Source organism: Lipophrys pholis (assembly GCF_963383615.2).
Source record: "Lipophrys pholis genome assembly, chromosome: 5".
In the NCBI taxonomy this organism is placed as follows: Eukaryota; Metazoa; Chordata; class Actinopteri; order Blenniiformes; family Blenniidae; genus Lipophrys; species Lipophrys pholis.
Genome location: NC_137628.1, coordinates 13,104,883 through 13,130,668, shown reverse-complemented (window position 1 = coordinate 13,130,668; position 25,786 = coordinate 13,104,883). Strand labels below are relative to the sequence as shown.

Sequence of the window (25,786 nt, the reverse complement as noted above, 5' to 3'; positions counted from 1 at the left end):
AAATCATTAGATTAGATTGATCACAATATTAAATTTCTTCAGTTGTAGATAATTAGATTAGAGTCATTTCTAAATTATAACTCAGTGAGAAACAGACACTAGTTAGAAAAATATATCAAATTAAATTGGCAGATTAGATTAAATGAGATTAGATCAGAGTCATTGACCAATTCAATGATAAATCTCAGTGTGCATAGAATTTAATCAGTTAAATAAGACTAAAAGTTCCCTAAACCTCAACCCTGACCATCAGGTTGGGTTGGATTAGACAAGGTTAGAATGGATTACGTTAGATTACTTCAGAATATCATCAATAACGTGAAATCTTCAGCAGCTTAATAGCAATAATATGTGATTGTTCATTAATTTGGGGCTACCCCCCCCCCCCCCCCCCCCCCCCCCCCAAGGATGCTCATTTAATCCCATAAAAGTTTTTATTTTTATTTTTATTTTTTATGACTTCCTCAGTCTTGTGTGCCTTCCATATTCCTCCAATCCCAGTTTTTGAGTGCCTTCCAAGTGTGTGTCTGACCAGACAAAGCCCTGAAAGGGGGTCCGGTCCCTCGACTCCACTGGCTCTTTGTTCAACACCGGGCCATGATGTTCTCTCCGTTTTAGAAAGAGCACTTTTTCAGGCAGGCCCGTAAGGCGATCCGGGGCCTGGCCTAGTCGGGGTGTGCCCCGGGCGGCTCTGGTTTACCTGCGGGACCTGGGGAGGGCGGGGTGGGCCCGGGGTGGGCCACGGTGGGCCGGATCAGGGTAGAGGAGAGGAAAGCAGCTGGTCAGTGGGAGAAGGAGAAAGTGGGATAGATGGGAGGAGGAGGGGCTGGGTGGGGTGGGGGGGATGGAGGGATGAATGTAAGGCGAGAACTCTGAGAAAGGACTAATAAACAAAGGTGGCGATGAGGGTCTGAGGTGAATTAATTGTATCAAGCTCTTTCTCTTCTCGGAGACGGTCTCCAGAGACGGCGCGCGGGGAACAGGAGACAGCGGATCCTGCAGCCAGAGCGCAGAGGGAAACACGCTGCTTTAAAGAGTCGACACGTTTCACTGTGTCCCCTCACCGCCTCAGATGAACTTCAGATCAACAAGTTCATCAAAGAAGTTCAGGTGAAGGCCCATGTTTACACCACGCATCGTTTTGGAGTTTTCATTTCAGGAAAGTTTCCTCGTTCACACGACAACGTTTTGAAAACAATGTAGTTAACTGCCAGGCCACGAGTTGACACTGTTTTTGTAATGAAACCACACACACATGCATGTAGAGAACAATACGTTATAAACAGTAATAATGGCGAGTAATGTACATGTCCTCGTCAATCAACTAACGCATTTGCAAAAGGACTACCGTATGGTTCCCAATAGAAGAGCACCACCATTTTCCAAAGATGATGAGCATACGAAGAAAGAACAAACCTCACTAATTGGGGGCCTCCCCTTGAAAATTAAAAAAAATATATAAAATAGACTTTCAATGTTGCATTCTAATGCATTGTGTACTACTAAATGCTAGATTGTGACGTGACATATTTTAGTCCATTTTAAATAAACATTCTGGTGCAAAATACAGTGAAATGTCAAAAGACTCCAAAAAAAACTATAAATGCTATATAACCACCTTGCTTGGTGGTTTTTGGGGCCTAATTGAAGCATGTTTGCGGGTCTGTTTTGGCCCACGGGCTTTATGTTTGACTCCCTGGTGTAAAATGAAAGTGAAACATAAGAAGAGTCACAGCAGCACAGAGCTGCACGAGGCTGTCCACTCATGTGGTGTGAACGGTTAAAACCTCTTTGACCGACGATGAGTCAGCTCAGTGCAGGGCCTCGGGTTGCACTTGTGCACTGCGCGTTCATTGGGAGCTATACGGTATTCACTATGGCGTGGTGCACATGAGCAGTAGGAGCGTTTTCCACTGTTTCCAGAGAGATGGAGTTGGAGCGTTTTCATAAAGTTGAGACCTCCCCCGTTTCTACGGAAACTGAGCTTTTTAGAAAAGTTGCGTTTTACCCCGTTTCCATGGACACAGGTTGTATCATTATTGGAAAGTTGAAGCAGCTCTGTTTCCATGGAGACAGAGTCGGAGCGTTTTCGTAAAGTTGCGTCTTCCCGTGTTTCCACGGCGAGGGAGTCGGAGCATTTCAAAAAAGCTATGTTTTCCGTGACTCCGAGCATCGTTGTCGTGTAAATGGACACCCAAAACGCAATAAAAGTTTTCCGTTTTACTTGAAAATATTGTAAACGAGGCCTAATCTCATCATGAAGACAAAGTTGACTTCTAGATTAGATTAGATTATATTAGATTAGATTAGAATCACGTCCATCTCTGTACATGGGTAGTACATGAGGATGACTGCTACAAACATCAGTCAACATTCCTCTGGTTTCCTCCCACGGTCCACAAACATGCTTGTGAGGTTAACTGGCGATTCTAAATGACCCCACGGTGTGAATGGGAGCGTGTGGTTTTCTGTCTCTGCGTCTTTATCCTGTGATGGACTGGTTACCTGTCCATGACCTCACCAATAGTCAGCTGGGCTCATGTCCAGCACTTTGCGACCCTGCACGTGGATAGAAGATGGACGGATCTTTTGATACACACGGAACATCCTGATCAGTAAATCTGTGACTTCATCAGCCAAATGTGATGTTTTTCCTACTAACAACAGATTTGACAGGAAATACAAATAAATGACAAACATGAGGAGTTTTTGGCTATTTTGAAGTAATATTTTTGAGGACTTAGAACAACAGTACCAATTCTGTCTAAATCTAATCTAATAAACCAGAAGTAAACATGTTGTAGATGTCGCCATGAGGGGTCAACCACAGCGAGACAAACACTCACTCACACACTCATTCACACCGACATTAAAGTTACCCATGAGTCTCCACTCTGCATCGATTTCATAGCTGTTCTGATACTTGCAGTTCAGCGATCACAAGATATATGTGGGTTCAGACGGTGGCAGACGGTTTCCTTTCAGAATGAGTAACACTAACTGAAAACCCAGGATACACATGGGCAATTCTTATTCTTTTGCTCTGTAAAAGGTGCACTGTTTAGACCAGGATCAGGACCCGTTTTAAATTCTAAAGTTTTTCTTTAAAGTTTAGGATAAATCTGTTGATCAAAGGCTTCCCTTTTCCACTATTTAGTTTTGAAATAATGATAAAAAGCAATAAGTCAATAGTATTTCAATTGAAAGTCATTGTATTTTCAATTAAATTGTCACAGAAATGAACCACATTCATAGAATAAGCCTAGACACTGTATGATAAGTAACATTTATAGTAGTTTTGTATGATTCAGCGCAAGAATAGTTATTGTCCTTATTACTTGTTGATCGAAAACAGCCATTAACAATATCTCACGATGGGAAAACCATTTTTAAAACCTGTCAATTGAGCAAAAATGACGACAAATCATGGGTGGAATTCAGTCTGGTTTAAACTCCTGATCAACATTTAGTAAACAGGCGAAAATTTCATTCGGGTCAAAACTGCTGGTCAAACCACAAATGCATGCTCCTTACAGAATAGAGAAAAAAATTAATTGATTGATTTTAGTTCAGGGTTCACATAAAGCCCAATTTCATCTGGAATTGGTAAAAAAGAACCTTTAGATTTTAACTTTTTTGTGGTGCACAGTCTATATGATAAAAATGTCGATATTTTCACAAAACCAAACAATTACTTGAAATGACTACAAGCTCAACATAAAGCCAGTTGGGGCCGAAGGGCCTTATATTTAAAACCCCTGGTTTTTTTTTTCTTGCAAGAAACAAACAAACAAACAAAAAAGACAAAGTGAAAAGACAAATCTGATGGTCCAAGGAGAGAAATCCATGCAAGCAGAGGGAGAACATGCAAAATCTGCACCTAAACCTGGCTGTGAACTGAGGTATTTGCAATGTGAGCCAATAATCAGCGGATCTCCAATAAAGCATAACAACAGTGGAGAGTGAATTACATCCAGTACACCACACTCATACTCGGTGTTCATTCGAACTCTCCAAATTAGACTTAAATCAGGTGTTTGGGTGCTGTTTGTTTTGAAAGAGCGACAGGAACTCCTTTGACGTGGTTTTTACTATATGACACTAATGTCAGTGTGGGCTGAGCTGCCACTGAGGCTCAGCCATAGATCTCACTGCTGGTGACTTTTACGCAGAAATTGAGAGAAAATGCGCCTCCTTAAGCCGGGCAGATTTATACTAACTACCTTTATTTATGACTAAAATAATGATAATAATCGATCTAAACTGGCAATATATCTTAGATTGATTAACAAGGAACTGTAATTTAGATATAAAGACGGAAGAGGAATCGCTTTAAGTAGAAATGAGGAAAGCAAAGGCGCGTTTTTAAAGCGGATCTAACTTTTTTTTTTTTTTTTTTTTTTTTTTTTTTTACTACAATGTATAAAAGATGGATTTGTCGGAGGTTTCCCGTGTTGATTTTCACCTTCTTCATCATTCTCTACGTGGATTTCCAGCTGCGCACCAGCACCCTTAACAAACTGGTCGTGGTGAAGCAGCCGCTGTCCTCGGGTGCGCTCCTCCGCTCCATCCACAATCCTTCGTCCACCTCCGGGGGCGATGGAAACGATGCGCACTTTACGCAAGGGGACCGGGGCCCCCCTTTAAGGGTCGCCCCGGTCACACAGCCTGAATTGAAGCAAGAGGACATCTACATCGCCGTGAAAACCACCGGCAGGTTCCACAAGACGCGTCTGACGCTGCTTTTAGAGACTTGGATCTCCAGGACTAAAACGCATGTGAGTGTCTTTTATTTAGTTTTTTTGTTTTTAACGCAAACGTCCAACGTCTGGATTCATTCGAAACCTGCAAAAAAAAACCCTCATATTTACAGCAGAATATAATAAAATATATAACGAAACAAGTTTTGTTAAAGGGAACCGTAGCACACCCAGGGGGGCTTAACATCCATAACAACAGGTGTTAATATTTAGACTACTGATGGAAATAAACTTTTTAACTGCCCACTTTGTGTATTGATCCCTTCATCTGGCTTCTGTTATGCAATTCACACTTCACATCAGGTCTCCTCTTGGTTCCATTGCTCTCTTAAACATGTTTCTCTCAGTAGCAAGAGTTTTTTAAAAAAAAAAAAGTATTATTATTTCATCAAAGCAAGTCCAAGGATATAATTGAGTCAAACATTTTCTGTTCAAATTACTTCATGAGAAGTTGATGCTTTCGCACAATGATTGTTATCTTATGAGAATTGGGTGGCACACTGCAGATTAGGGATGGTGCCCTCTTTCAATCGCAGCCCCTGATTTTAAGATACTCAGGCTCCCTTTACAGTCGACTCCTTGTCCTGATAGACGGGGAAACGCAACTTTTCTGAAATGCTACTACTGCGCTGGCACGCCACGGTGGTAAATAGTTCTTCTGCACATGTGACGTGAGATGGACTCTCCAGTCGGTCAACAGACTCAATAAATGCATAAAACCAAAGTATCATCAGTCCTTTTAAAGATTAAGGCAAGTTCGACCAATTCTACAGGCGACTTCCTGCAAACTTACTCAATAATTGCAATTATATTTAAGAACATGAGGAGACTGAAACAAGTTCTAACAATGATTTATCAGAGGAAGAAACATGCCCCTTTAACTACATCTGTGGAGGGCAATTGGTTTTGAAAGTCCGTGAACATATCTCTTAATTATTATTTTCTCAATGTGTTTCTTTATAGATTTGAACGAATGAGAACATTTGAAGTGGTTGTTTGTGAATCACCTGTTAGATTTTGTACATCTTTATATTTCTTACTTTCACTCACTGCTGCTAATAGACTGAGGGGTGTGTTTTAAACATTTAAAGTGTGAATTTATTGTGCCATTTCAAGTGTGATTGATTATTCTTCCACAATTCAGTGAAATGAACATTTGTCAAACATGCACGGTTCATATAAGGGACTGGCACAATCAAATACCCCCAAAATGAGGACTTTCTTGAATGCAGGAACTCAGTATATTTCAGGGGCCACACGCCACCCGAATTCATCTTGAGTTACCGGACCAGTGAAATAGTGCTATAATAACCTTTAGATTTAACTTTCAAGTTTTTCTCTGTTGTGGGACAGAGTATACCTGATGAAAATGACCACAGTCTCAACATGAAGCCAATTTTAATGAAACTTTAATTTGCAAAATACAGTGAATTGTCAAAAAAACCGTCTCCTGTAGATGCTGAATTAAGCCTGTTCTTACAAATTCACCCTGACAATTCACCCGGTCTTTGAGGCTTGTTTGATAGCTGCTCTTAAGAAATTTGTCTAAGAAAACTCAATGATTTCTTTGAGATCTTAAAGATTTTTTACTTGGTGGTTTGGTGGACTAGATTGGAACCTCTTGAGTGCTGGTTTTGGTCCACGGGCCTTATGTTTGACACCCTTGTTTAAGACGATTCCCTTATGGATACTTTCAGGGTCCCTGTGGGCTACCTCTGGATTAACAGCATTCATACTGAGTGCTGCTTGTCTGATCTACTGATTTTCTGTCTGTCATTGGAATGGCCTCGGGATTTAATAACGATTCCATCATTTATTCAAATAAAAGAAGGTGGGGAAAAAACAACAACTGTCAGAAAGCCTTTTTAACAGCCGTTTAACAGCTCTTACTGCGGATAATCCAAGACAAGAGGATCAGGTGCAGGAACAGAGACAACACAAGCATGTTAATCCAGTGTTTACACTTGCTTTACTAGCAGGAACGACAGTTCGAAGATCTGCTAAAGATCAATTCATTAGATTTTCTCTCTCTCTCTTGACATTTAACTTATCTGTGAGGCTTCGTGGAATCAAGATACACATTGTCTGTCAAAAACAGGATTTGGCTTTTTCCTTCAGCGTCTTTGATCTGAATTTCCCAACCTGGCCAGTGCAATCGGCTATGAGTTGATCTCTGGATCAATGGATCTGAAATGTTATGAGCGAGAATGAGAGAGTGAGTGTTAGATCACTAGAAATGAAGCAACACCCATCAAAAAATAACAAAATGTGTATTTTGAATTGTGTGGACGCTTTACTTTTTGAAATAAACCCAGTCTTGGATCTCCTAACTTCATTTCTGCTTCACATGACTGAGAGTTTGCTCATTTGAATGAAGAAGAGTCATCTCAGAGTGAAAGGGGAACTTATCTGAAAGTCTCTTCCTCTTTCACAGCCAAAACTCACGCTTGTTCCTTTTTTGGATTTCTCAGTAACTCGGTCAGCTGATATTTGTAAGGTGCAAATTGAAGGCGACGTTCAAAGATCTGAACGCATGAGTAACGATGCAAGTATATACCAAATGCAGACACACACAGGAAGCAGCGCAGGCAGGTTGTCTGGGCCGAGGGGAAACAGCCGCGGTGCTGCGACTCTTTCAACAATACTGAAACGGAAGCAGCTCACAGAACAGGAAGCGGAGAAGCTGATTGTAGAATTTCATCTCACTTACATAAACACCCACAACACGCTCAAGAAAAGGTTTTTCATTGTTACAAAATATAGCATCTCACGTCTTTACGACTTGTAACAGGACAGAAACTGTGTCAGCTTCACGCAAAATATATATTAGGAATATCCGACATTATCACCTCACTTTGAACTTCCTCCAATAATTCTCTGTCACAACCTTGCTGATGAGATATAATCTGACACCCAAAGAAACATTGAAATCAGGCTGAAAGGTTAAAAGTTGGCCACTCATAATGCAAATGTCATCATTATGTGCACTTTTATATGCAACACCAACAGATTTAACTCTTTATCTATTTTATCTTCATCTATTTGTCTTCATTTATCAATATGTATTTTTTTTATGATGCTAACATGCTACAATATGTTGCAGGAAAGCTTTGATATTATGCAAAATTCACTTGATGATGGTTTTCCAACAGTGCTATGTGTCCTCATAGCGGGTGTATGATGCCCCAGAAGTGAAGAAAGTCTGTCATCTCTCTCACTTGCTTGCTCCAGTTTTTAGCGAATGAGTGCTCGCACAGGCGAATTGGAGATTTTCCCTTAATGACATCATGCGGGGAAATGGCCACTCCCTCTGGTAGTTCATACTCCCTTTGACCCTCCCACAAGTAGATAAAAACTTACAAAGATAACCGGCGTGAAGAAATAAATTCAATACAATATGAAAAACCAAAACAGTTCCCATTATATTTAGCAGGAGCTAGCGTTACCTACTTCGTAGAAAGTGTAACAACATATACGACCAAACTAAGTAACGTATTCAGACACACAATCATTTTAAAATCACCATTCTGAGGATCCTCTCCCTCTGGGCCAGATCCTGGTTTAAATTGCTTTAATGACAACGTTTCTACAACAAATCCAATGTAAACATTAACGCATTGTACCGGTGTTTCAGTTTAACTGGTTTCCCTGTTAAATGACGGCCGACTTCCTCTTGCGACTGTTGAAAAGCACTATATAAGTGAAGTCCATTAGCCATGTTATAACAAGACTAACAAAAGACTGCACGGTGGCACAGTGAGATAGCCCAGGTTCAAATCCAGCTGGGGCCTTTCTGTGTGGAGTTTGCATGTTCTCCCCGTCTGTGCCTGGGTTTCCTCTGGGTACTCTGGTTTCCTCCCACAGTCACCACAAACATGTACCATAGGTCCTTGAGCAAGTCCCTCAGTCCCCAGCAGCTCCTCCCTAAGTACTGCTCTGTGAGGCTGCTCCAGATGGGTCATTCGGCCAAAATTGCCCCAAAAGGATGAGTTTAGTGGTTTAGTCGCTCTCTCTCTCTTCGTTGTCTCTCTCCCTCTGTGTCTGTCTTTCTCCATAGCAGGCGGACGACGCGCACACGCACACAGTGCTGTGTGCAGGAATTTCCAGCACTATGAAAGACGGAGTTCAGGGAATTGATGAAAATATGAGCAATCCCCGTGTTCCTGCAATGAAATTCTGTTACAAAGCTTATAAGTCAAGTGCGGCCTATATGTGTACTTTTTTTTTTTTTGCGGGTGCGGCTTATATTTAGGTGCACTCAATAGTCCGGAAAATACGGTAATCTAAAACCTCGGAAAGCTCTTTTACCCAAGACGGGCCTGGAGTAGGCGTGGATAGACACAGACACAGAATCAGCCTGTTCTCAGTAGAACTCAGCAGAGGGACTTTTAGACTGGATGAAATTCAGGACCAAGGCTGGATTTGGAGAAATACACTTTGAATACAATGTTGTTGGACCTCGGACACATATGTGAGATTGTTGAAAAACGACATAATATGGGACCTTTAATTTAGCTGCTAAAATTCACATGAATGTTGCAGTAGACGAGCTTAAATGTAACTTTTTCTCACAGTGATCAAAATTCTTGCTAAAGACTTTGTGGCACTCAATGTTGAAACATTTCATGTGAAAGTGGCGCCTTGCTCTGCCGACGCGGTTATATGGAGATAGTTATAGCTGTGAAGGCTGTTCTTACTGCAGTTTTGGATAACATTCTGAGTGAAACTTTGCCTTCTGACGATTTGCTGAAATCCCTCAAACTTTTCTGGCAGATTTAAGGTGCACGAACGTCTCTGAGCAGTTATCTGCAGCGAACAGCCTCTTCTGGATAATGGTATGTCAGAGTTATAGCTCTGCTGGATGTCCCGCCCCCTGAAGTCACTGCAGGACTCCACAGTTTGGCCTCAGCGGGGCAACACTGGTGGAGTTGATCATGAAGAGTTGATCAATACGTGTCAGCAAGAATTTCATTTGATACTGTATCTGGTTTGACAAATGGCACTTCAATTCCCTATATAAAAACTAAACAGGCAAACAGCTGAAATCCTCAACACGTTTTTACGTGTTTTGTGAGAAGAGGAGAGACATGTTCATTTATTTTCTCTACTTCTCCAGAATAAAAAGGAATATCATTGATTTAAGAAGCAGTATTTATCTTTGTAGCGTTAAGCATCATTGACTGATAAGATGCAAATTTCATTTTCTTTCTTCCCAAATGAGCTTCTACATTGTTTGCAACTTCATATTGCAATTGTTTGGAACATTTGAGGTCCTTTCTACCGATGTGATTGAACTAGACCAAAAAGATCAACAAGGAATTGTAAAAAGCAAAAGAATTGAAGTGTTAGACATGAAATCTGTACAACTGAATAAATTCCAATTTATTTTCTGTTTTAACATGAAATACATGCATATATGCATAAAGGTGGAGATCCTGGTCTTGCGTATGGCCTCCTCCACTAATATTTACTCACGGAGTCACCGTGTCATCTCATTAACACATTCACAGAACAGCATGTTTGGTTTTAAGATCAGGTTGTATGTAGTTACTGTTTGTTTTGGTAGTGCCAAGACTCAAGAAGGTCACTGCTTGTGGATTATATTTGCCAAGAAATATTTTTATCACAGTCAAAAGGTTTTTACTGATTTCTTTGAGCCAAAAATCTTCTAATCCTTACTCTTGAAATAACTTCCTCTGCAAGTTAAAGGAGATTCTTGATACTGTTTGGTATTCTCTGTTGTTTATGTACCCAAGTGATATTTAATAGTCTTTTTAAATCCTGGTTGCAAGTAACGAATCAACCACCTATTTTTAATACCTTCTATCAAGAGGAACGTGAGGCTTTTTAATACTTGAAAAGGTAACTTAACTTATTAATAACTTCAACAGCACCAAAGCACTTTATATTAATGATATTATTAACCCATTCCCACAGGAATGCCAGGAAAGGTGCTCAGCCACCATTGGGAGCAATGTGGGAGTTTAGGCCCCGTTTCCATAACAACGTTTCAAGTGAAAACGCAGAAACACTGAATACGTTTGTAGTTAGCAAGTTGGACCACGAGTTGCTGCTGTTGTTGTTGTTGTTATTGCCCATCTACTTGGAGTGTTTTAAAAAAAAAAGTTGCACTATCTTTCAGTTCATGTGTTCTGCTTCTTGAAGTGGGCAGGATTGTTTGGGCTTTCATTTCTACGTGGTTTTCTAGTTCAGGGTATATGACATGGTGCATTGCTGGAGAAGTTGGAATAAACAGAGCGTGGGCTTGTTGACGGCTTGTTGAGTGTTGGTGGAGCTGTGTAGTAACATTGAGACGTGGCGTCAGGGGAGCGACTGTCCAGACTCCTGGAGGTGTTGTGAGACCAACTAGACGAAATACTCGATTCCCCCCTGATAACCAAAGAGATCTTTTTGTAGAGTACAAGCTTCTTGTGTCTGTCCGGTGTCCCCTTTAAACCATGAACACCCCTAACATACAAAGTAATTAAATCCTCTTAATTAGGAAAATTTTAAGATTTAGCTTTTTGCTTTCAGCAAAGTTGCGTACAAGAAGCAGAACCTCAGAAAAAAAAAAAAAAACATTGATCAGATTCCTTATTGAGATATATAGCAGTCATTTTCTATAACAGGGTCGTACAAATCTCACTTAATGGCCCATTAACAGTGTAAAAAACAAGTCGAGATTTATACATCCCTGCCCAACCTCCATGAAACGTCCTCCCAAACTCTGTTTACGAGCCGCGACGATCTTGGGTGCCGCCATTTTTGTTCCTCAGCACTGGCTGATTTCAGTGCTGGCAGTTTCGTCTGAGTTATGGCCAGAGGAGAGGATACTAATTGCGACGGCGCCTTCCTTCTCGAGGGGATTTAGTAGCGTAGGTGGCAGCGGTTGTCGTGGTGATAGTGGAGAGGAGGCTTGATCCAGGTATCTCATTACTCGTCCTTAAATGATGGAAAGACGACATGGAGGGGGCGAGGAAAAGGACCCTCTGGGAGGACGAGTGAAGGAGGGAAGAGCTCCCTCGTTATTGAAATGACCAGAGTGAAGATTTAGAGGGTGTTTAGTGTCAGTGTGTGAGTATGAGAGAGTATGAAGGCTTGATGAATGAAATGGATTAGTGCAATGAAACAATAGTTACAGCTCGAAATGCAGACGAGAGAATGTCTTCAGTATTAGTCACTCAGATACTTATAGAGACGCACAGAGAGTAATGCAGACATATTTATTCAAACACACACATAGGGGCTGCTCCAGTCAGACTGTGCATGTGTGCCAAAAAGACACGTGGCGAGTTATAGCCACTACACACTGTGATTTTCAGCCATTCCTGAAGAAAGAAAACAATAGTGAGATTATCGTGGTCTTGGCTCTAAATGGTGGTCTTAAGTTGCAGTGTTCGACCGGTAAAGACGGTGGTTTCATGGAAAAGCAACTAAAGACACACGCACGCACCAATGGTGATGATCGCTATGCAAGAGCCATTGGTAGTGATTTGGGGTTCAGTGTCTTGCTCAAGAACATTTCGACTCATGGTCAGCGGGAGGTGGGGAATCGAACCTGCAACATTGTGACTGGAAGACAACCTGCTCTGGTTGTTTTTTCCTGAAAACTCAATGCATCCAGTCTAGACCATTTCCCGACGGTCCAATTCTAACGATGGTTTGTTCATTACACTGTGTGACGGACTGGAAGTTCTGACCACTTTTTATTGGAGAAGCGTTAGGTTTTTGTGGTACTGTAGCTTTTCTGTGGGGTCACACCATACAGAGCAGGTGTGGCTACTTAGGTAGCGAACGATTTGTCTCTCCTCCGACCGTCTCAGAGACACCAGTCATTGCCAACCAGTAAGACCCCACATCCGTCTCACCAGAACAGCTTGACTTTGCTTGTATTTCTTGCTCCCAAGAAGTAACGTCTCAGAGTCAGGTTTCAAAGCACTAAAAGTTAGAGCACTAATTACCCTTCTACTCAACACCATCCCTGATGAGAATCCCCCAAGTGAATTCAGAGCCCCATTGAGGGTGTTCCGGATGACGCATTCATGATGCTTTGGTCATCCCAAGAGACGTCTAGTATCCTTGTGTATAATTTGAGTTCAGGATCTCTGTTGAGTTGAGCTTCCACTTGTTGAATGAACTGGTGGCCCTGACCCCACCATTTTAACCTCCGTTTGTAATGTTGTCATAGGTCGGATACCCTAAGGGCTCGGTTACGCAAATTTTCAAGTGAAAATACGTAATTTTTGTGCTTTCGTTTCAGAAAAAGTTGGAAACAGCAGAAATGCTGAAAACATTGTAGTAAGCGTGGCAGGCCACTAGTGGGTGCTGTTGTTTGTTTTTTGGAATGAAACCACACACACACTCATGTGCAAGCCGAAAACGATACGCTATAAACAATAAGTGAGTGAGTACACAGATATTCATATGGACAGACAACAAAGTTGGATTTCTATTACGGGTGGCTGTCAACTATAAAACTACCAAGTCCCAGGAGAATATGAACTGGGAGTCATGACGCTCTGGAGAAAAACGTTGCTATTGTACATAACGCTACGACTCGCTAGCATGTGCAGAACAGCTATTTACTACGGCTGTAGCAGCAGTTCAAGAAATTTTAGTTTTCCCTGTTTCCACAGCAACAGAGTCACAGTCGGAGCATTTTCAAAAAGTTCCATCTTGGGAGGCATTTTCAAAAAGGTGCATTTTCATTTGCTCCAAACACCGTTGTCACGTCAACGGACGCCCAAAACGAAACCCAAGTTTCCGGTTTTCACTCAAAAACGTTGCGTAAACCGGGCCTAAGATGCATGCTAATTCAGAATTTAAGTGAATACATTTGATTTTTCGATTGCACGTGTTCTGTCATTGAATTACAAAGAATAACACCAAACATCTGCATTTAAAGGAAGGTTTTGTGTACTCTACGCTTTGTTGACACGAGGAAGATTAGCTGGAAACAGAAAAACAATAATAAGGTTTTACTTCTGTCATTACATGAATGTCGTTCCTCCGCATCTCTCATATTAGCAGGCAGCTCATCCTGACCTTGTTGATTTAACTTTCACTCAACTTAGCAAGGCACCATTAGCATGACTCAGCAAGATGCAGCATGCTACTTGTGATTAAGCTAGAAAAAAGGTAAATATGCACGAGCGATTCATCACTTTGATGTCACAGTGGATCCAGTCAGAATATTCATCCTCCAGTAATATGGTTATGGACCAGCTCATTTTATAGTTTCATGTTACCTTTTTTAAAACTTTCTCTTGCCATCCATTCTAAAAAGAAGTGTTTTAGCCCAAATATATTAGTTTTAATCCCCATGTAATATCACACACAGCTTCCCAACAGCTGTGTAATACTTTACCTTTGGAAAACCCACACAATGACAAATATCTGGTTAAAGATATTGTTAGTCGTAAGTAAGACCACAATCATGAGAATTTGGGGAAAGGAAACGCCACCGATAAAGGATCAGTGGTTAAAGATCGTGGAAGAAATATTTTTAATAGAAAAGCTAACACACATAATCAGACTCCAAGAAGCACAACTGGAAAGATAATGCAATAAATTGTACCAACTACAACACTGAAAATGACAACACTAGATTATGAACAACAAGCAATGTATAAAACCTGTCTTTAAGGCGAATATGACATGAAGGAATGTCCCAAATGACATTGGTTGTTTGGTTTTTAGGTTTGTATTGATCTATGCTTGTAATAGAGTGTTAATTAAAACACAGCCATCTTTAAAAAAAAAACACGCACAACAATAACGCGTAACATTTATGTCAGCTGAATTTACTCAATGTCTCTGTACTATTAAGCATTTCTTCCAAATTTCTTCATGACTGCAGCATGCTGATTAAAATCTAAGATATACAATGTGTCCTTTGGTTCAAATGAGCTGCTACAATTCTCTTCAATCCTGTTTATTAAAGTGCCTGATCACAATTTGGCTCCTTCACAACAGTGATCATGTCAAGTATATATGCTGCTCTCTGGTGGCCACAGTGAAAAATGTTTTATTTTTTTCTTACTGTATTTTCATTCATTCCTCCTCTATACTGCTTTTTGGACTGTGAGTACATGCAAACTCCACATAGAAATGTATCTGACCCCATGAGATTCTTGCTGTGAGGCGTGAGCACTGACCACTGCCCCACCTGCAGCCTCTTACATAAGTGTCAAAATACTTAAATTGACCTATTATGTGCAAAATAATCTCATACTTTTATATATTTCTTAAAAGGGTTCTACAGATTGAGCAGATTGTAGTTTTATAGTCTCATGGATATGTTGAAGCCTGGATTGGTATTCCATGTTTGCACTTAAAGCCGGCAGCAGTCATTCCAAAAAACATAATTTGATCTGATTTAAAAACAGTTGATGGACATGTTAATTATTAACAATGTAACAAAGTAATCATGTACAAATATTCTGCAAATAAATGAAAAGACGAGACAAACAAGTGCTGAACATTATTGTAAGTAAATAATAGACAGGATAATTATGAAATGTAATTATTGAATATTAGTGAAGTGGTAGAATTAAAGAAGTTTTACTTTTTCCAAAAATTTTCAGACATGTTGAATTAGACATACTGTATGTGATTGGAATCCCTTGGCATTTGCTTTTTTTTTTTTTAAACAGGGTCTTCAGTCAGACACATCTCTTAAGTCACACAAGCACGCGTCATTTAGAGTTTGCTTTACGGTGGGAAAATCCTTCCCTCTCATTCCATATACAAACTCAAACAGGACTATCTTCACTGTCACAGGTGACATCTCCATAAAACTCATCAACACACTCATGGCACATGTATCATCTCCCTTTTATTCCTCCTTCATGTCCGACTCTGAGGTCACTTAGTGCTTTACTGGCAGAGAGAATCGAACACACGGCGCGGTGCAGCTTGAAGGAACCCCGTGGAGAAGGAATGTGATGCAAGAGTTGCTTCGCCGAGCCCCTTGCGCATGGCTCCCCGGTGTCACTGACTCATGTGCTGCAAAGATGCAAGCGGAAGGTGCAACAGGAGGGTTTTGCTCTGCTCGGAAAATTCAAAAAGAGATCTTCAGGCAGGAGGAACAACAAAAAGCCAAAAAGCTTGAGGCATCTTTACAAATAAATCTGCCAGTATTAGATGACTACCCATTGTTGTTTATTGTCCAATCATATTATGATTAGCAGCTGTTATCATGCAATTAATCTTACAATCTGCCACAACTAGGTACTGAAATTGTTTCTGCTTAATGACATAGTTTGTGGAGAAAATATTTTTGGAGAACATTTATGCAGTCATTTACAACCTCAACCCACCAGATGTCACTATCTATCTATCTATCTATCTATCTATCTATCTATCTATCTATCTATCTATCTATCTATCTATCTATCTATCTATCTATCTATCTATCTATCTATCTATCTATCTATCTATCTATCTATCTATCTATCTATCTATCTATCACTCTGTGTTTGTGTGGGTGTGTGTGTGTGTGTGTGTGTGTGTGTGTGTGTGTGTGTGTGTGTGTGTGTGTGTGTGTGTGTGTGTGTGTGTGTGTGTGTGTGTGTGTGTTTTCTGTCATTTGGTGATTGTATGAGAGAGCAATTTTGTTTGTAATTTTATGTATGATGTGGTTCTTGGTCTCTGACTGATTGACCATTTGATGATCATAATAATAATAATAATATTAATAATAATAATAATAATAATAAACAATAATAATAATAATACATTTGATTTGTATAGCGCTTTTTAAGACAGTCAAAGACACTTAACATCATTGTATTATGAAACCAACAAGCTTAAAATGGAATGCATAAAATAGTTTTCTTTGTCTCCAGTCCTTCACTCCCTCCTGTCCCTCCTCTCTTTCTCTCGCTTCTTGGCGGCCTTGTTTTGTGCTTTCTTCTCTGCCTTCTTTAGCTTGTCCTTCTCCCATGAACTGTTGGAGGTGAGCTCATTCAGTGAGATGTTGACTGTCCTCTCTCATGGGTGTTTGGGAGAGCGTCTTTAGCTGCGGCCTCCTTCTACCGCATAGTGGCCACCGCTTCCTCCTGTTCTTAATGGTCTCCATGAGGGTGTTTAACATTTTTACCTCCTCGCTCTTCTGGCTCACTTCGATGTGGAGGTTGAGAAACTGCTCTTTGAGGTTGTTGAAGATGATGCGAGCAGTTTCAGCCTGGTGGGACTGGAGACTGTTTCTCACGGCCTCGAGCTCCTCCTGCGTCTCTCTCAGGAGTTTCTTCTTCTCCTCCTCCAAGCTGCCGAAGTGACGGCGCAATTCGTTGTACTCTGCTAGCTTCTCCATACGGCAGTTGCGGTAGTGAAACCTCATGGAGGTTCTCAAAGGAGATCAGCGTCCGTTGCCATGGAGATGTTCAGTGTTTCATACAGTGTAGCTACGTGACCTTCCTAGTTAGCATCGGTATGAGCTAATGGCGTTCATGCTAGCAATGCTAATTCGGTTCCGCAAAAAACTGTGGCGTTGGCGAAGGTCTGCACTCTACCGAGTATCTGTTCGAGTTTATTGGTTTGCACGTGTGTGTGTGTGTGTGTGTGTGTGTGTGTGTGTGTGTGTGTGTGTGTGTGTGTGTGTGTGTGTGTGTGTGTGTGTGCGTGCGTGCGTGCGTGTGTGTGTGTGGTGACTCATTGTTTTAGCTCACAGCGGGAAACCTTGTTTTTGTCACATTCAATTTGCTCCCTCCAAAATGATATTGATCCCACGAGTGCATGATGCACGGGCGTGTATTTTCATCAGTGTGTGTGTGTGTGTGTGTGTGTGTGTGTGTGTGTGTGTGTGTGTGTGTGTGTGTGTGTGTGTGTGTGTACATGCGTGTTCCTTCCCTAATGAGTGAGCTTTCAGCACAATTTGTTACAGATGTGGAGAAATGACGGCTGCAGCATAATCAAAGCCAGTGTTCGTTAAATCCAATTATTTCTCTTTTGTTTGCAGACGTTCATTTTCACAGACACGGAGGATGAGGACTTAAGTTCTGAAGGTAAGCAGCGAACTCCAAATCTCATTCATAGAATGAGTCTGGTTGTCACATGTAGATGAGGATTAAAATGACCAACAGTGCAGACGCATCCTGTTTGGTTCGGTTTTAATGATTGTAAGTGGACACAATCATCTTTTTGGTGCTTCACAATGTTAAATGTTTTTTCTCTATGTTCTGCGTGTTTCCTAAACTGTGGCTGGCTGAAGAACAACAGACCTGAGATAGTTAAAAGTTTACACAATTATTTATTTAACAAAGACATTCTCACCACATGGTGGCTTGCACAGGACGCAACACTTAAGGCGAAGGAAGAGAATGGAACTAAGACCAACAATTGGTTTTGAATCCGAGAGGCGGACTTACGCTATCCGGACATTGTAAAAAAAAAAAAAATATTACTATGATGTAGTTCAGGACTGTGAATGTGTAACAAATAAAGTGACAGTGTGACAGCTCACCTGCCAACATAGTTTGTCAGAATCATTCTGGCCCCGTTTATACAACGTTTCAAGAGGAAACACTGTTTTTGCATTTTCACGGCAGCGTTTTGAAAATGATTTGTTGTTTTTCCATGGAAATGGCAGAAACGACCTGCGAAGACCTGTTACAGTGATCTAGCCGACGAGCTCGCGATGTTTTTCAGGTGGTTAATGTGAGATTTAGTAATACCTTTTAAGTTGGGTGTCAAGATTTCTGGCTTGTTTTTTAGCTTACATGGAGTCAAGGTGAGCGCTGATCTTTTCATGTAGCTTTTACATTATTGGCTTTTAGCACAGTGTTGGCTGCTACAGGGTTTTGGCATTGTGTGTTGTTGACAGATAAAATGTAGTCATGTGATACCAAACTAAAAAGTGTCCCCAGTGCACATGAGCTATGAACACTTTTGGAAAATATCCTCGTGTGTGCTCTCAGATATGTGGTGATTCAGGCCTCAAACGTCCCTCTGTGCATACTGTTGCTGCAAATTAGCATTCTGAACGCAATGCGGCTCTAAATGGTGCTGTTACAGATTGACCACTCAACGTTTATGGTAATATTGGAAGCATTTGATGTTCGATTCAAACAGGCTTCCCATTTCCGATTGCCAAATTTACAACTGATGAGCGGTCAATTTAAACTCAGACTGCAGGTTGGACATTATTACCCCACATCAGTGAAAATGGTGGCGGGTGAATGGGAGCAATTACTTGCAATCAGGGTCCAAAATGTCATGAATGACATGACCAGAAGAATCAAAGCAATTATAACTAGATTAACTTGTTTTTTTTGTTTTTTTGGGGGGGGATTCGTTTCTTTCATGGGTTGGTTTAGTTTGTCACTCCAAAAACACACACTCGTTTATTTAGAAGCTGCTATATAGAAAGAGGCCTATAAAAACACATATTCATTAATGTATGGAACCAAACCATCTTCAACAACTGTGGGTGTAAATGGACTAAAAATCTCTCTTTATGTCCCTCTCTCCAGGTTATAACATGGTGGTGACAGACTGCCAGTCAGACCACAGTCAGCAGGCTCTGTCCTGCAAGATGTCTGCAGAGTATGACGGTTTCATGGCCTCCAACAAGAGGTGAGACAGATTACGCTTCACATGTCACGCCGTCAACTCTGAATTACAGATCGGATTAAGATTCTAAACTTGAATGACACAGTGGACACGGTGGTTCCACAGCAGCAGGGAGAGTAGAAAGCTATGGAGGAAGTGTTTGGTGAGTGAGGATTACCTTATCATGTACACATCGTGTTCATTCACCAAAAGTTTGACTTGAAAGGACATGTTAAAAGGTTTCAGAAATCATTCACAAAGTAATTCATAATCGACAACTATTAGTGAGTTTTGTCCATCAATATATACTCCCATACCTTTTAAAGGAGTCATCACCCAGAAATCGGATTTTTCTTGTTTAAAACATGCACGTTAGCATTGGACCTCAGTTGAAACTTCACTGAAAATTTGGCGTTTGAAAGTGGCTGAGTTTTTTTTTTTTTTTTTTTGGGGGCTCTTTGTTCAAACCAGGATCGTCCACAACGGCGTGCACCCCACAACGGTGTGCACCCCACAACGGCGTGCGCCCCACAACGGCTTGCAATTTTCTTTTAGCTCTTTTTTTTCTGTGTGTGAAACAATTATTTTACTATCTGACTTGAACCTGAATCTTAGTAGACGCATATTATTTGTGATATGAACACATTAAAAACAAATTATTAAGCAATTTTGTTTTATTGCAAAATACCGAAATTAACAGAATAAAATCTGTATTTTTCTTAAATAGAAACCTTCATAGAATAAAAATACATATTTCTATTTCTAACAGAACTCCGTCTGGCTTAAATTACAACAGAATAAACACAAAATTACTTAAAATTGTATAAAATAAAATAAAACAATAGAACGCAGAACATTCCTGTAGTAATGCACATTTAGCGCAATAAGAAAAGTGCAAACAGAAAGTCTGTGGAAAAGTTCTAAACATAAATTTTGTGTTCCTCCAAGTGAATGACAGCAGGCTCCAGTAAGAAAGAAAAAAAAGATTGAACTCATGAACTCAAAAGCTCAACGCTACATCATGTAAAGACAGCCTATTTCTCCATTGGTATTCCTGTTGAGCTCTTGCTGCACTAAGTATTTGTTTGAATTTCAGTGTTACAGAGTAAAATTCTGAGCAAGACATTTCATCATTCAAGGCTGACAATGAGATTCCATTTGTCAAGGGACAGTTGGCAACCCTATTTACAAATGACCCCGTATTTCATTTTAAATCTCCATGGTGCGTTGCTCTAGAAGTAGTTGCGGTATAAGAAAGGGTCAGAACGAGCTCTATTTTAGATTTTTGTTCTAATAAATAAAAAAAAAAGATTTAAAGACAATTTATGGGAAACAGGATATGTAAGAATACTACATGATGACTCCTTTAAGGTTCCTCATTGGCTTGAGCGTTTCAAATAATTGGTTGAAGGTCATTAGTAGACACAGGCCCCATTTACGCGAGAATGTTTCATGTGAAAACGCATCGGTTTTTTCATTTTTGTTTCAGAAAACAATGTCTGTTCGCACAGAAATGGCATAAACATGTGAAAACTAAGAAGTTTTCATGTTGGGCCATCAGTGGTGGATATTGTTTGTTTTTTTTGAGTAATGAAGCCACACACACACGAACACAGAGAACAACAACCGATAAACATTAACAATGGCGAGTACACGGACATTTGTATGGACAGATGACCAAGCTGCTATAATGGTGACTCTCAACTACAAGTCCCAGGAGAAATATGGACTGAGAGTCATGACTCCCTGGAGGCTGGAATTGTTGTTATTGTCCATCTACTCGCCTAACTATTTGCTATGGGAGTAGCGTGCATGCGCAGTAGCAGCATCTCAGAAAAGTGGCGCTTTCCCCATTTCCACAGAGGTGGAGTTGGAGCGTCTTTGAAAAAAAATGTTTTCCCCCGGGTTTTCACGAAGCCAGAGCGTTTTCGAAAAGTTCTACCTTAGAAGCCACATCTGGTGCCACTGCTGTCAATTAAGAAACAGGAACTCCAGACTACAGTTCATATAGGTTCACCAAAACTGGGCAACATAAGGACCAGTTCACAGGACAACATTTCAATGCGTTTGTTTATTTCAGAAAAGTTTCCTATTTATATGGCAATACCATATAGCATTTTCCCCCGTTTACAGGGAGACAGAGTTTAAGTGTTTTCAAAAAGTTCTGTTCTCAGTGGCTTCGAGCAACACTGTCTTGTTAACGAACACCAAACACGCAACAGAAGTTTTGAATTTTCACTTGGAAATGTTGTGTAAATGGGGCATTCATCCTCAATATAATCAAATCTGCTCATCTCATATTCTTGCCTCTATTTCACCGGGTGGATTTTCTTCTGCAGTGTGATAAGATTAGGATTCGAAGGCAATATTGGCAGCGGTTGTTGAAAAAAAACTAGGTTTACTTGATTCTGATCATACCAACCCTCCGTTTTTCCGACAAAGACTTGCGACCCACTGGAAATGAGCTGGCGACGACAACTTTTGAAAAACTGTATTTGGCATTCTGTTTTATACTTCTTAAATCAATACAAAAATAAACCAACAAAAAGCTAATGCAACTCATCAGCTTGGATTTGGTGTGTGACAAACATGTTTAGGCTTATGAGGACGGGAGAGAAAATGAAAGTGTGTTTTCAATTTGATGCCAAGGACCACTCAGAAAGCTCCCAGTAGCGGTGAAGTTTCCCTGAAGAGGGAAACGAGGCTGTTTGGTTTGGAAGGAGGTTTGGTTCATGTTGTTGGGCTGCCATTAATGCGAGGCAGCTCTCCAGTTTGCTATCAGCAGCTTTGAAATTTGGACTCTGATGTTGACAGTGGAGCTGAGTTTGCTTTGGAGTGAGGCCCTGACATCATGTCCAGCCATTAGGACGGCAGAAGAAATCAAACGGCTCCATCGCACACACAGTAACAGAATACATTGAGAATTGCTATGAGGACAAAAGGATATTCAGAGAATAAAAAGAAGCATCAAGCTGTGATAAAACTTGTTTTCTTATAGATGTTCCAATATCCTGCTGTACATCAGGTCTTCACAATCGGTGCTGTTTGTCATCACTTGACTGAAATTTCCTTCTTCCAAAGTTTGTATCATGGAGAGGGATCAGGCACACTGAAAGTTCAGAGAAAGGTAGTATTGTAATACTCGAGACAGGTCGAGACTCAGTTGTGGCCACTGGCCACTTAAAATCTTGGTCTCTACTTGGTCTGTGTCTCTCGAAATCTTGGTCTTGTTTTGGTCTTAGGAGTCTCTGGTCTCGGTTTTGACTCAGTCTCTGCCTCTTAAAGTCTTTCTCTTGGTCTGCTCTGGCTTCGGTCTTGACTCGGTCTCTGGTTAGTTGATCTTGACAGCACCAGGAGGTCGAAACCAGCATTATGTAAAACAATATAACAATTATTCATTTCACACACAAAAGAATCATTGAAAAGCCATACAACTATCAAAGCTATCAATGTCCTTCCCCTGCATTTTAATAGGTATTCTTTTTATTCATAACTTGTTCAGAGGATTTGAATGATGTCTCAACGATAGGAAGAGGTTCGGTGCCGATCCCACCAGTGGACCCAATGAATAAAAACAATGGGTCTTTATCTCAGACCCTTCCGATGTGAGCACTGTCTGCTGTATTTTGCACCACAGGTAACTCGTGCCTGTTTTTACAGACCAAACTGTGAGGACACTTTTTGCCGACTGCATATTTCAGCTCTCTCCATAGGTGTGTAATAGGATTCAGATCAGAGCTCAGAAAAGCCCTCACAATAAAGCAACATTTACTCTTAGCCGTTCTTCGGTGATTTCAGCTGTTGTGTTTGAGGTTGTTTCCCTTTTTGGCTTGTGACTTAGACGGAGCTCTCCATTTCTGGCCGCCACATTTCACTCCAAGGATTCCTGTACAGCCTTGAGACTTTCATTTTGCCCCGCACTGATTTAAGCCACCTCGTGCCAGATGCATCAAAACAGCCTGGAAACATAACCGGCGCCTCCTCTCCATGTTACACAGCAGGTGCTGTGCTCTTTTCTTGGAAAGCTTCCTCTCTCATGTCTGTGACTAGAGCTGATGTGACTCGCCAAAAAGCTCCAGCTTTGCCTCGTCTGTCCAAGGACATTCTCCCCAAAGCACTGTGGCTCCTCAATATGCATTTAAACTATTTCCATTCGGCCACGTTTCTCTTTCAGCGGTGGAATCCTTCAGGGCTTTCTTGTAAGAAACCTGCTGTCACTCAAGGCTCTGATAATGACCTTGGAGTTTTATCTCGTATTTCTTCAGAGGTTCCCATTGGCTCTTGGCTTGATATGATTCCTGCTCCCAGTTTTTGTTGGTACAATCTCATGGACTGAAAAAAAAAAATAAAGCCTCCTGGAGATGATCGCATAGCTTTTTACCAAATACATGCTTGTCAAGCTCATTCCCCCCAATCTCCTTAGACAGCTCATTTTCCTTTCTCCAAACCAGTGTGTTACACACAATGTCACTGTAATCCATTTATTTATAATCTTTTATGTGTTGCCAACAAACCCCACCAGACAATTTAAGATTATTTTATGGAATAAGCAATGATTTCTCTATTTTCACATTTTCTCTGCTTTATTCTGTAACATACAGTCCCAACACCATCCAAGTATGCTTTACATAATCGCTATTTTTTCTCATCGCTTTTGAGTAAAGTATTGTTTCAGTGAGCTGTAGGAGCACCAACCAAGTTGCCCTTGACTGTCTCCATACTTTACAAGACCGATGCGACTTGCAGGTGCCCGGCGTTGTTTCAATACGTCCCTATCTCGTGAATTTAATGGCCTGGTTTACAAGATGGACAGTCTCTTCGTAGACTCTGCCGGCTAAAGCAAGCTCTTGCTTTGTGTTCGTTGGGTTTCAGGAGGTGAAGACTGATGTCAAGGAAACACAAACAGCAGGAGATGAGTTAATACACATGCTTTTCTATTCCATCTCCTCCTGAACTGATTACGCTCAGATTCTATGAAGCATCTGGCTCTGACAGGCCATTCTAGGTTGTAGGGTACAAGCAGTGTGTTTTGAGTAATTTGTGTGATGAGTAGAGCTGCACAGCTGGTGCAGCAAATTTACTTTAATTTATTTCAAAGAACATAACTTAATTATTGATGTGTTGTATTTGGGAAAGAATACAACACTTCTGTACCACGTAAAACACACGCTTGAACAAAGATGTATTCAAAACCACATACTAAAGACATTTATTCCACTGTACAGTCACACTTTGAACCCGATCTTATCATGAGATTGTTAATGTTTGCGTGTGCGTGTGTGGTTACAAAAAACAACCAACAGCACACATTAGTGGCCCAACATGAAAACTAAAACGGCTGCGTAAATGCAAAACCACAAAAATGCAGCGCTTTCACTTGTAGCGTTGTCGTGCAAACAGGGCCTTGGGTCATGTATGAAGTGGAATTAGTGACATGAGTGACTGAACCTGCGACCTTGCCATTAAAAGAGCAGCTGCCCCTCAGGATCAGCAAAAGAATGTCCATGTAATTCATTTGGATATCAATAACAGTCAGTTCTCTCCTACAGAGTGTGGTTCAACTAAATTTTTCATCTGTAATTTCCATCTCAAATTCTCGTTTAATGATTGCATGTCTTCTCTGTCTCGCCTGATTTTTTGTTTGTTTGTGTGCTTTTTCTCTAAAGCACTTTTTTTGTAACAATTGTTCTTGAAAGTGCTAAATAAATAAAGTTCCTATTATAATTATTATTATTATTACCATTATTATTGTTATTATTATTATTGTTATTATTATTATTAATATTATTATTATTATTATTATTATTATCATTATTATTATTATTAATATAATAAACGGATCAAACACAGAGTGCCTCATATTAACACCGACGTGTCGCGGGCAAATGCAAAGAAAGGGTTCAGATGATAAATCATGGACTAATATACGAGATGTTTATTTGTGGGACAACAATGATGTCATCGCCTCACCTCTAGACCCGATAACCCGTCCGCTCTCTCCGTGACATCACTTAACAACCTCAGCAATGGTGGACTCCAGAATGGCTGCAGAAGCTACTGATGCTAGTCAGTTTAATAAGGCGAGATGATGGATTGCTGAAATACATGGATGAGCAGGAGTGCTCTCTCTCTCTTCTTCTGCATTGTTGGGGTATTTCTGCGGCAGTTACAGCACCACCTAAAGGCCTGGCATATGTACTACATCGTTTTGAGCCGTGTTTATAGTGACATGTGGACGGAAATTTCTTTTAACAACGACGAGGAGAAAACAAGTTTGTTTTGGCTTGTGTGGACAGGGCCTTTGTTTAAAGAGACACAGATGTGAACAATCAAAGAATGGAGCTCCACTCAGGCCCCATTTACTCAACAATGTTTCAAGTGCAAGTACATCTTTTTTGCGTTTTCATTTCAGAAAGGTTTTTCGTGTTTAGACGGCAACGTTTTGAAAACAATGTATTTTTCTTCGAGCACAG

General features: G+C 40.6%; 1 protein-coding gene across 1 annotated transcript in view; it reads left to right on the top strand.

Moving 5' to 3' along the window:
- The first annotated feature begins 4,109 nt into the window (after window positions 1-4,109).
- mfng (MFNG O-fucosylpeptide 3-beta-N-acetylglucosaminyltransferase) overlaps window positions 4,110-25,786 on the top strand; it is a 38,091-nt gene continuing 16,414 nt past the window's right edge. Inside the window, exons 1-3 of the mRNA XM_080463509.1 lie at window positions 4,110-4,778; window positions 17,722-17,767; window positions 19,235-19,337. Coding sequence (XP_080319635.1) covers window positions 4,419-4,778; window positions 17,722-17,767; window positions 19,235-19,337 — 509 coding nt within the window. The 5' untranslated portion in view covers window positions 4,110-4,418. The remainder of the gene's footprint in view (window positions 4,779-17,721; window positions 17,768-19,234; window positions 19,338-25,786) is intronic.